Source organism: Dryobates pubescens, chromosome 1 (genome assembly GCF_014839835.1).
Source record: "Dryobates pubescens isolate bDryPub1 chromosome 1, bDryPub1.pri, whole genome shotgun sequence".
Lineage (NCBI taxonomy): Eukaryota > Metazoa > Chordata > Aves > Piciformes > Picidae > Dryobates > Dryobates pubescens.
Genome location: NC_071612.1, coordinates 62844930 through 62857669, shown reverse-complemented (window position 1 = coordinate 62857669; position 12740 = coordinate 62844930). Strand labels below are relative to the sequence as shown.

At 45.0% G+C, this 12740-nt stretch overlaps 1 protein-coding gene across 1 annotated transcript in view; it reads right to left on the bottom strand.

The window, feature by feature from the left end:
- POC1A (POC1 centriolar protein A) overlaps positions 1–12740 on the bottom strand; it is a 47369-nt gene that overhangs the window by 33220 nt on the left and 1409 nt on the right. Inside the window, exons 2-6 of the mRNA XM_054178148.1 lie at positions 12211–12295; positions 10620–10791; positions 8558–8737; positions 6868–6975; positions 3899–4014 (exon numbers count right to left, since the gene is read on the bottom strand). Of these exons, the coding sequence (XP_054034123.1) occupies positions 3899–4014; positions 6868–6975; positions 8558–8737; positions 10620–10791; positions 12211–12295 (661 nt within the window). The remainder of the gene's footprint in view (positions 1–3898; positions 4015–6867; positions 6976–8557; positions 8738–10619; positions 10792–12210; positions 12296–12740) is intronic.

The following is a 12740-nucleotide window of genomic DNA, read 5'->3' as shown; positions in this document are numbered from 1 at the left end:
CAGAGGTACTTAACACCTTCTTTGCATCAATTTTTTCTAGCAGGACAGAATGTCTTCCAGACAGCTGGCCTGCAGAGCTGGCAGAAGGAGCCAGGGAGCTGCATAGTTTCCCTGTGTTCCATGAGCAGGAGATGGGAGGTCTCCTCAGCCACTTGGATCCCCACAAGTCCATGGGACCAGATGGGATCCATCCTAGGGTGCTGAGAGAACTGGCAGATGAGCTGGCCAAGCCACTCGCCATCATTTTTCATCAGTCCTGGCTCACTGGAGAGGTCCCAGAAGGCTGGAAGCTGGCCAACATTGTGCCCATCCACAAGAAGGGCTGGATGGATGAGCCAGGGAATTCCAGAGCTGTCAGCCTGACCTCAGTGCCAGGCAAGATTATGAACAGGTCATCCTGAGTGCAATCACACAGCACTTAGAGAATGGCCAAGGGATCAGGCCCAGCCAGCATGGATTTAGGAAGGGTAGATCCTACCTGACCAACCTGATCTCCTTCTATGACCAGATGACCCGACTGGTGGATGTAGCCTACCTGGACCTCAGCAAGGCCTTTGACACCGTCCCTGTGGTGGGGACGGCCAAGCTGTCAGCCCATGGCTTGGATGGGAGCACACTGCGATGGGTTAGGAACTGGCTGGAGGCTGAGCCCAGAGAGTGGTGGTGAATGGTGCCACATCCAGCTGGCAGCCAGACATTAGTGGTGTGCCCCAGGGATCAGTACTGGGCCCCATGCTCTTTAACATCTTTATTGATGATCTGAATGAGGGCATTGAGTCCATCATCAGTAATTTTGCTGATGACACCAAGCTGGGGGCAGGAGTTGATCTGCTGGAGGGTAGAGAGGCTCTGCAGAGGGACCTCGACAGGCTGGGCAGATGGGCAGAGTCCAAGGGCAGGAGATTGAACACATCCAAGTGCCGGGTTCTGCACATTGGCCACAGCAACCCCATGCAGTACTACAGGCTGGAGTCAGAGTGGCTGGAGGGCGGCCAGGTAGAGAGGGACCTGGGGGTACTGGTTGATGGTAGGCTGAACATGAGCCTGCAGTGCACCCAGGCAGCCAAGAGGGCCAATGGCATCCTGCCCTGCATCAAGAACAGTGTGGCCAGCAGGAGCAGTGAGGTCATTCTGCCCCTGTACACTGCACTGGTTAGGCCACACCTCGAGTCCTGTGTCCAGTTCTGGGCCCCTCAGTTTAGGAAGGAGGTTGACTTGCTGGAACGAGTCCAGAGAAGAGCAACAAAGTTGGTGAGGGGTTTGGAACACAAGCCCTATGAGGAGAGACTGAGGGAGCTGGGGTTGCTTAGCCTGGAGAAGAGGAGACTCAGGGGTGACCTTATTACTCTCTACAACTACCTGAAGGGAAGTTGTAGACAGGAGGATGTTGGTCTCTTCTCCCAGGCAGCCAGTACCAGAACAAGAGGACACAGTCTCAGGCTGCACAAGGGGAGGTTTAGGTTGGATATTAAGAAGAAGTTCTACACAGAGAGAGTGATTGCCCATTGGAATGGGCTGCCTGAGGAGGTGGTGGAGTCACCATCATTGGGGGTGTTCAGGAGGAGACTTGATGGAGTGCTTGGTGCCATGGGTTAGTTGTTTAGGTGGGTTGGATTGGTTGATGACCTTGAAGGTCTCTTCCAACCTTTTATTATTATTATTACACAGGAGAGCCACAAAACTAAACCTTATGTAGTGAAAACATGTGCATACAAACCTCAGAAGAGAAACATCTCCAGAACATGTTGCAAATGCATCACAGCCAGAGATGAATGAAGTGACTGCATACAGCTAGCCCTGTGATTTCAGCCAAAAAAGCCAAAGGAAGCTATTTCTAGTTGAAACTTTATAAATCCTAATTGAGTATTAAGAGTAGCTGTTAAAAATAACACTCATAACAGGAAAATATTGCTTCAATAGCAATGGTGTCAGACTAAAATGTCATTTCAGTAAGGATGGGATACTGGGGAAGTGTGTAATTCCAAGACAAAAAAAGAAATAAACCTGGCAGCCAAGCCTAAACCACATCAGATTCAGCTAATTTAATAGCAGTAACTGGAAAGCAGAAAGACATGAGTTTGGAGCCAAGTTATAATGTGGCTGGAAAAACACACTTGCAGACCTTGCCACTGGTTAAAAATGATAAAGTAGGTTAAAGGACAACCTGACGTTGCTTAAGTATTTAAACACACTACCTATTTCAGCAACAAGACTTCAGAAAGGCTTTTCCAAGTTTTGATATGAGTCACAAATTGGCAACACTCACTACAGTAAGAATCACACTTCAGTATTCATCATTGTAACAGTACCAACTCAATACTGATGAACTGGAACAACAGTCATCAAAAGGCTTGATTTCCATTCGGTTTTGTTAACTCTGAGAGAACTGGGAGGATTGTCAGTCCATAAGAACAACCAAATTAACCAAAAAAAAAAAATCTCATTACATGAGAGTTCAAGGAGTTCAGGCAGGTTTACAGCTGAGAAAAGCTCAGAGTGCTCAACTCGACAACCTAATGAGACTACAATGAAATGATGTCCCCACAAATCAGGAATAAAACAGTTCAGGAAGCTGATGCTGGGAATATTACTGTTTTCCTACACAAGAGAAAAACTGTTCCAATGACAACAGCACCACCATCAGTGCTTAATAGCAAGATCAGGTGATCCTAGTAGTGTTTCCATCTATATGCAAAGAGCTAAAGAACAGCCCTCTACATACAGCAGCATTAGAAAAGCTTAAGTTTGCAGACTGTTTCTGCTCCACAGCAGCCTCTTTTGGGGGAACTTTCATGTACCTTTTATAGAGCCCCAAAATACTTTCATCATCTTAATCTTCTTCACAGAATCTGCATTTGCTTCAAGAGATTAACTCTCATTGCTCTTATTTACCAGAAGAGGTCTGAGACATCTTTCACAAGTTGTTGCAAAGGAAGACAAGACAAAGAGCTCTGTTCCTTAAACATCACTATGCTTTCTCTGCCTTGCTCTATCAAGGTAAAGTAGAACGTGGGCTGAGAGCCTTCAGAATTCTTTCTCCTCAAGAACTGTGACCACAAGCCAAGTGGCAGTGCAAGTAACAGCTACACAGACCTGCAGCACAGAACAGTGTCAGCACTGGGGCTTTTTTGCTTTTTTTGATGGTGGGCAGAGATATTTGAACAGAGGTCTTTCCCACCAACATGAGTATTGGTCAGAGCTAACACAAAAGGGAGGTCATTCTGCCCCTGTACACTGCGCTGGTTAGGCCGCACCTCGAGTCCTGTGTCCAGTTCTGGGCCCCTCGGTTTAGGAAAGATGATGACTTGCTGCAACGTGTCCAGAGAAGGGCAACAAAGTTGGTGAGGGGTTTGGAACACAAGCCCTATGAGGAGAGACTGAGGGAGCTGGGGCTGCTTAGCCTGGAGAAGAGAAGGCTCAAGAGTGACCTTACTGCTCTCTACAACTACCTTAAGGGAGGTTGTAGACAGGCGGATGTTGGTCTCCTCTCCCAGGCAGCCAGCACCAGAACAAGAGGACACAGTCTCAGGCTGCACCAGGGGAGGTTAGGAGGAAGTTCTACACAGAGAGAGAGAGACTGCCCATTGGAATGGGCTGCCTGAGGAGGTGGTGGGGTCACCATCATTGGAGGTGTTCAAGAGGAGACTTGATAGGGTATTTGGTTGCATGGTTTAGTTGATTAGGTGGTGTTGGATGATAGGTTGCACGAGATGATCTTGAAGGTCTCTTCCAACCTGGTTTATTCTATTCTAAAACAAAGCATGATGTTTGGAGAAAAAACAGTTTCTACTGTCGGGCCTAATCCAGTGCCTTTCTGGAAAAGCAGCAGCTGATAAAGAGCCATCGCAATTCATGTTAATATGTGGAAAGGTCCAGCTTTTCTAAGATCTTCACTTGCCTGTATAATGTTGAAGCAGTCTATTCATCCTGATGTCCCACACATTCACTGCCTTATTGGTGCCAGCTGTAGCAATGCACGTGCCGCTGGGGTGGAAATCCACGTGCCTGACATACCTGCAAATTGCAGCCAAATCCAACTGGTTACATTCAACCCTTCCTAAAGGTCAAAAAAGGTCTTTTCAAGAAAGGAAGCTACATCGTGGTGCATTTAACGTCGTGGAAAGGAAGAGATAATCTGAAATTTCTCTTAAAACCTTCTTTATAGCCCCAAGTACACAGCAGGATTGCATCATAGTATCAGTCAGGGTTGGAAGGGACCACAAGGATCATCTAGTTTCAATCCCCCTGCCATGGGCAGGGACACCCCACACTAGATCAGGCTGGCCAGAGCCTCGTCCAGCCTGGGCTTAAACACCTCCAGGGACAGGGCCTCAACCACCTCCCTGGACAACCCATTCCAGGGCTTCACCAGTCTCATGGTGAAGAACTTCCTCCTCACATCCAGCCTGAATCTCCCCACCTCCAGCTTCATTCCATTCCCCCTAGTCCTGTCACTACCTGAGATCCTGAGAAGTCCCTCCCCAGCCGTCTTGTAGGCCCCCTTCAGATACTGGAAGGCCACAATTAGGTCACCTTCTCTTCTGCAGCCTCAATAGCCCCAACTCCTTCAGTCTGTCTTCACAGGAGAGGTGCTCCAGCCCTCTGCTCATCCTTGTGGCCCTTCTCTGGACACCTTCCAGCACCTCCATATCCCTCTTTTAATAGAGGCTCCAGAACTGGATGCAGTACTCCAGGTGGGGTGTCGCCAGAGCTGAGTGGAGGGGGAGAATCACCTGCCTTGACCTGACCTGCTGGCCACACTTCTCTTGATGCAACCCAGGATCCAATTGGCTTTCCGGGCTGCAAGTGCACACTGAGAGCTCATATTGCGCTGCTTCTCCTCCCCCAGCACCCCCAAGTCTCTCTCCTCAGGGCTGCTTTCCAGCCAGTCACTGCCCAGCCTGGATTTGTGCCTGGGATTGCCTCGACCCAGCTGCAGGACCCTGCACTTGGTCTTGTTGAACCTCATGAGGTTGGCTTGTGCCCACCTCTCCAGCCTGTTAAGGTCCCTCTGGATGGCATCCCTTCCCTCCAACTGTCTGCCGCACCACACAGCTTGGTGTCATCAGCAAACCTGCTGAGGGTGCACTCAATGCCACTGTCCATGGCACCCACAAAGATGTTGAACAAGCCTGGTCCCAGGACTGATCCCTGAGGGACTCCGCTTGTCCCTGGCTTCCACTGGGACATGGAGGATATCTAAGGATATCACCCTCAGTGTCTTGCATTACAGGTATAGGAGCTGTAGATACAAACCTCCTGGAACCTGATGGATCTGACTATCACAACAACATTTTCAGGTGTTCATTTAATGTTTGCCTAATGTATGTTTTCTATTAACAAGATTTCTAGAGCAGTGTGTACAAGACTGAACAGATAGTTTTCTTCTCTTAACTAATTTTAAGATGGAACTTATTGAACTGGTGCCTGAAATCATATGTTGCCACTTGGAAGGCAGCCAGGCTGAGATCAAATTCCTTTCTGGACCTGTGCACAAGCACTTTTTATTTTGAACACACAAGTACAACAGAATCATCAAAACCTTCAGTGAAGAGCATCTTGTAAATTCTCACCCAATCCACACAAGAAACTGGGTAAAATTAATTATCCCTTGAGCACTCTCCTAACAAATGCTCAGGAAGTTGAGATATTTCAATAGGTTGTTTAGAAAAGCTAGAGTAAAAAAAAAACAAACATATTACACTGTTTGAATTTATCTTAGTATCTTTGTGTACTACTTGGGAAGAAGGCAACTTTGTGCTTAAAAATTCAAGGCAGCAAGAGATTAGGGAGGTTCCAGTGTCAGTTCTCCAAGAACTTGGTTTTTGTTTCTGGACAAATGAACTTTTAGTGTGTTTTTCAGAATGCAAAGTGGGGTTTGCAACCTTATTTAAAAACTGGAGGAGGAACCACAAAGCATCCAAGTACTCATCTGTAAGTACATTTTTGCTCTTTTCATCTACTTCAACTCAGAGTATAATTAAAAAAAAAGAATTAACAAAACTGGAAGAAGTAAAAAACTTCATCTCCAAAAATAAATAAGCATAAAAAAAGTAAAGCTTGAGAAGATGGAAAATTATCGAAATATAACCTTCCGGGTTACAATCTAGGGAAGTCATGAAGAGGTCAAAGAAGTTCTGGAAGCTACTTCTGTACACTGCACTGGTTAGGCCACACCTTGAGTCCTGTGTCCAGTTCTGGGCCTCTCAGTTTAGGAAGGATGTTGACTTGCTGGAATGTGTCCAGAGAAGGGCAACAAAGCTGGTGAGGGGCTTGGAACACAAGCCCTACGAGGAGAGGATGAGGGAGCTGGGGCTGCTTAGCCTGGAGAAGAGGAGGCTCAAGGGTGACCTTACTGCTCTCTACAACTACCTTAAGGGAGGTTGTAGACAGGCAGAGGTTGGTCTCTTCTCCCAGGCAGCCAGCACCAGAACAAGAGGACACAGTCTCAAGCTTGTGCCAGGGGAGGTTTAGGCTGGAGGTTAGGAAGAAATTCCACAGAGAGAGAGAGTGATTGCCCATTGGAATGGGCTGCCTGGGGAGGTGGTGGGGTCACTGCTGTTGGAAATATTCAGGAGGAGATTTAATAGGGTGCTTGGTTGCACGGTTTAGTTGATTAGGTGGTGTTGGATAATAGGTTGGATGCAATGATCTTGGAGGTCTCTTCCAACCTGGTTTATTCTATTCTGTCTCTTCCTTGGCTGGCTGCTAGGTGCTAAAAGCAAAAGCTAAGAGGTACACTAAGAGGTAGAAATGACTGCCAGGGCAAGGACCCCTGGCTGCTGCCATGAAAGCAGGTGAATATTCACCAGGCATCCCCATTTCAGAAATCACAAGGCCAGTCCTGGTGCACCGCCAGATACTTACCCACCAGGCTCATAGAAGGAGTGTATGCATTCTTTGCTGGTCTTATCCCACAGCTTGACGGTTTTGTCATCGCTGGATGACACTATCAGTTGTCCATCAGGAGAGAATCTAAGGCAAGAGTTACAGTGTGGTAGTTTGAAAGGAAAGGCTCTGCTTTCCCTCCCCCACTGAGAAAGAGACCACGGCTAAACCCAGTCGGAGAAATGAGATTATATTTTACAAGGAAACAGATTATATGTAACACAACAAACACAGGTATTTTACAATATATACAGGAATATACAACAAATGAACTCAACCAGAAACCAGACCCCCCACAGAGGGGGCTTCCCCCTGTGCCCCCTTCAACCCCCTACCTCCCTTCTCCCCCAAAAGAGGTAGAAGAAGAGACGAGGACGGTTAACAGGGCAGGAAAAGAATAAAGGCCTTGCACAGGGAGTTAGTATCTTATCTTAGTTAGCCAGAATCCCAGAAGCAGATCCAGCCGAAAGGGACAGCGAAGGAAGGAAGACTGAGAGAAAGTTCCCAGCTCCCCCGGGTCCAATCTCACCTCCCACAATCCTTGGCCAATGAAATTCGTTTAGAATACCAAAATATTTTACAAACATTTAGCCAGTGTGCCCCTTTCTTAAAGGCACAGCCTCAAACGGCCACATACAGCAATCAAGAAACACCCCCAAACAAAAGGTGTGCATGTTCCCTTGGATTGGGCCAGCCCTCAGGGTACATTGGTAATCACCTGACTCTTCAAGTAGTGACAGTGGCATCAGTGAGACTAAAAATCTGTACGCTGAAGGGAGAAAAAGGCAAGCCACAAGTCCTCAAGTTATGCCTAATTCCATAAGCACATAATACAACTCTTAAGAAAGTCCCAAGTCTGACTTCAGATCTCCTGTCCTACCTTTCACTTTAAATGCATTTCACATTGTTTTGTCATTCCCCTACCCTTATTCAAGACAATTCCTACCTTTGCCATAAGCACTCTGAGCTATACAATTACTCCCAAAACAACAGCTTCAAGTGTCTTTGAAGACTGTTTTAAGCCATCTCATATACAAGACAGTATGCTATCTCTCCTCAGAGGTATACATTTTACAGGATCACAGTTTGAGTCTCTAACTAGAAATCAACACCATGGATACTGGAAAGACATTCATTCTGCTCTGCTGTGGGCATCTATAGCACAGTCAGTCACTGCCACCACCACATTCAAGAACTATGATGACTTTTCACCTACAAATATACATGAAAACTCCTCAAAACAACTGTGATGGACAACTGGAAAACACATCTGAGAGTTATCAGGAAGTAATGTTTTTATTATGGCAGAACTTCCATCATTGTGGAAGCAGCACAGGTGACACCTTTTAACTAGGGACATAAGTCTAAAAGCAACTAACATGAAACAGTTTTGCTTCTGTTAGTATAGAGACTTCTGCATCTCAAAGTTGCTAAGTAAAAGCAAAACAAACAAGCAGGAAAGTCTCTGCTTGACAAAGATCACTGAAGAAACACAAGGCAGGGGCACAACCATTATCCTAAGGGATCTCTCTGCAGGTTAGCAATACATTTCAGTCACCCCAGACACTTCAATCATCCTGAACAGAAACATGTTACACAAGAGCATGACACTGAGTCTCTGTTCTGAGTGATACATGCCCACCTCCATTTGTCAGCAAGTTGCACTTACCTGGCACAGCGAACCCAGTTTGTGTGTTGACTAAGCGACAGGAGAAACTTCTTCCTGTGAACTGTCCACACTTTGACTGTTTTGTCATTAGAAGCTGTTACTAAGTACCAGCCATCACTGGAGAAATTAACAGATCTTACAATTGCAGTATGAGCCTTGAGCACAGTAGATGTTCCTTTGCTAAACAGAAAGAGAGAGCACTTTAAAACTGCGCAACAGGGCAGCAAAGATGTCATGTACCTGAAAACACAAAGTCTCTGGATGCTGAGCAGTGCTGGTAGCCACCACTTCCAAAGGAACTGCATGTGCTTACATGTGTGTCAACCCCAAACTCATGTTTGATGAGCTATACAGAACACACAGCTAAAACCCGTTGCTCTAGTTCAATATGGGATCCCAATCCAGGGGACACAACCCATGTTTCCTATAAAGGCACAAAAATGCTATTGTTAATTTGTGCAACCACTTAAAACAACATTCACGGAAACATCAACATAAAAGAAGATGCTGACATTCTGTCCTGGTTACCAAGTCCCTCTGCTGGAAGGCAGGTGAGAAGCAAAGTGTTTCTACAGGTCATTTAGACACAGCCTCACAGTCAAGGACCTCAAAACTGCTCCTGTAAGGATTCATACGCCAGCTGAATGCTTCCCATGCAGCATCACACAAGAAGTAACAACTGAATTCAGCGTGTCTGATGTTGCACAACTTTGAGCAAGCTCCCATTTAACTCAGCCAGGCAAGACAAAAGATCAAGTATTGTTATTGTGCTTTATCCACCATTTCCAAATAAATGCAAGGAGTATTCCTCTGGCAAATAAACTCGAGGCATATTTGGAGATCCAACAGTATACGGGACTCTTGGTCTAAAATACATCTCCAGCACTACCAGGAGCTCCATATTCACAGACAGAACTGATTAACAGAAAGACAGGGTAGTTTGCTCTCTTCACCTCTAGGATTCAACAAGCTCTATACTGAGGCTGAGGACTACTAAAATTGTAAAGGCAAAAAAACCCACCCCAAACCAAAAAATAATAAAAATATCACAATACCATGTACCTTCCAGCAACATTCCCTCCCTCCTCAGAAAAGGTCAGAGTCACCTAGTTTTATTTGTTCCTTTTTTCTGGAAGGCAAGGAACAGTAAAGGTTACTGCTCAAAAAAATTTTCTTTCTATCCGAAACCACAGAACATCCCCAAGCCTGTTAAAAATTCCTGCAGAAACATGAAATCACAAAATTCTGTCAACACAGCTTATAAAAAGCCCAAATCCCAAAGACAGCAATCCCCACACAGACTAGCATTAACTCCTTGAGTAACATATCGCTTAAAACAATGCGTTGCAGACTAAAGCAGCAGAAGTTGAGGTCTTCTGGTCAATGATTTCTAAGGACTTGACAAGCATTAATGACTTAAAGCAGCTAAAACCTCCATTCCAAGATCAAAACTTCATAATTAGGCTACAGTACTGAGAGTAAATTTTTGTTAATCATATGCAAGCTCCCAAAAAATTCAGTACACAAAGTAGTTCTATCTTAGTAGCACACAACCATTTATCATCAGTGGGACACAGGGGTTACTTGTTTAGACCAAGAAATCCAAGACACCTACACACTTTGCAGACTATAGCAAGCATGCAAGCTAGTAACTTCCACCCTACTCACAGAGAAGGTATTTCCATCACTAAGCCTCATCTTGTGTTTCAGCACCTTAATACTGCAAGGCAAGATCAATTTGCTAGAAGAAAGAATTTGAAGGGAAAAGGGGAAGAAAATTCCAACAGCTCACCACTGGTGAGCTACATTAGTAACTTCTTGTATTAGAACAGGAAGTCAACAGTGACTTTAATAAGCTTTGCAATGGATGTTAGTTTTGTTTCCAATGCAATTTCAAGACCAAATTACCTCTCCTTTCTGTAGAGTTGTCACAGAAAATGGTTCTTCTTCCCTTCAAACAGATCTCAGCCCCACAGAGAGAGAACTGCTTTCAAGAAGCAAGGAGAAAACCCAACCCATAGTTACAAGACAAAAAGAGAGACAGAAGGGAATAGATACTTACAAGCTGGGAATCCACAAACGGACTGTTTTGTCTCTCGAGGCTGACGCCAGCAGGTGACCAGAAGGTGAAAACTGAACACATGTCACTGCGTCTTCATGGCCCAGAAAGCGATAGGCTCTCATCTGAGGCTTCATATTCCAGACTGTCATGCTTGAGTCCACTGAGCCACTTGCTGATATAAAAATGAAAAACAAACCCACACAAAACCAAACTTGCCTTAGTTTTTCTCCAGTTTCACTGAAATTAGATTTCACTCTATTCACCATCACATTACTCTCGTATATTATCCTTGAAGCTTCACCAATGTATTTCATACTGAGCATTTAATTACTAATTCAAGCAAAACAAAGCCTGCCATGCACTGGCTTGGACTGATATTTACTTCCAAGAGTCAGGAAATGCAACAGCTGCAGAGACAAAAGCCACACAGGCTGCAAAAATTCTTTCAAACAACCACAGGCTAAGGAAACTCAGAAGGTTTGTGAATGAAGGCTCTCTCATCACTTCTCAAGGTGGGAAGCAAGTGCAGCTACCAGCTGCAGCAGGTTAAATATTAAGAAACATGCAGAGAAGCCCTGTGAGTTGGTGACTTAAAGGCAATCCAGTACCTCTCCCTGCAACACCTCTCCATTGTTGCAAAACACATGTCCTTCTGTTTCACAACCATTTCAGCACACACAGAAAAGTAAGTAACCCCTCTTTCTGCTATTGATGCGGGATTAACATATGCCCATTTCTAACAGGATCATTCATTAGGCATGGCCCCTAAGGGGAAAGAAAACCCCTCACATATTCATCTGTTCAGCTGTTGGCTCTGTTTAGCTTTATCATGCAGGCAACAGCTCTCCCTAGGAATACTAAAATTTAAAGATAGACAACTGTGTAAAAATAGATTGAGCACACAGCCTAGTATCAAGAAATCTGAATGTTAGATATAACTACATTAAGTCATTGTCTAGAAAGGATATTAAGTTGCAATACTACAGCTTCCCCAGGAGTGATTTTGAAGTAAGTTAATGCTGACATCTCAATAAAGCACTTAAATATGATACTGCTTACGTGTGATTTAGTGGCAATAATCATTATCCTTACTGGACTGGGCAAGCAATCTAATGAATAAAAAGATTTCAGTCTTCTGGGTTTGGTTGTTTTATTGAGGGAGTGGAGGTAGAATGCCAAAACCCCTCTTGGTTCCTACTCAACTGCAATGGTGGGTTACTAATACCAACTAGGATACAAGCCCTGGCATAACCACAGGCAACATCTAAAGGGGAGAAATAGAAAATGGAGAAAAAAAGGTCAAGTTTTGCCTTATGTTGCCTGCACAATACAGCCAGGAGCATGAAATAATAAGCAACAGAAGATGTCCCTAAAACTCTAGCAGGATGCACACAATCTGCGATCTCTGCAGTTCAACAAGAAGATTTTTCCCAAAGCACACAGAAACATTCATCCTGAAACTCTCCAAAATCATCATTATGAAAACAAGTCCTCTGCTCTTGTGGAGCCCAGTACCTCCACTGCCCCCTCCATTTAACTAAAGCAGAGAAGCTCTTTATCATCTGGCCATCAGAACACAGAGACAATTTACCCAATTGTTTCTTATTGAGACTGAAGTCCACACTAGTGATAGCATCTTTGTGGCCTCTGAAGCGTCTCTCCAGGGATGGATGATCCTAGAAGACAGTAATGTTCACACACTACAGATTAAGATTTATCTTCACACAATAAAACCATTTTATTTGTACAAGCAAACCAAGCCACATATTCATCCCACAAAAGCCAGACAGAGGTAAGAATACTGAGCAACATAAAATGCACATTTCAACAAATTTCAAAGGGATCACAGGATGCTGGGGATTGGAAGGGAACTCAGGAGATCATCGAGTCCAACCCCACAAATTACCCAGGCTGGTAACCCCCCTGGACCTTAGGTGACTTGCACGAAACCTTCATGTAATTCTACAACACATTGCTGCTACAGAGCCCCCAAGGCTGACTTTGGAACAGACCAGACATTTCAATGACCATCTGAGCAGGCAGTCAAGCTCAGCTCTGGTATGACAACTGCTCTTCTCAGCCCAGGTGTAACCAAGAGACCACTGTTTGCACAGTGAGAAC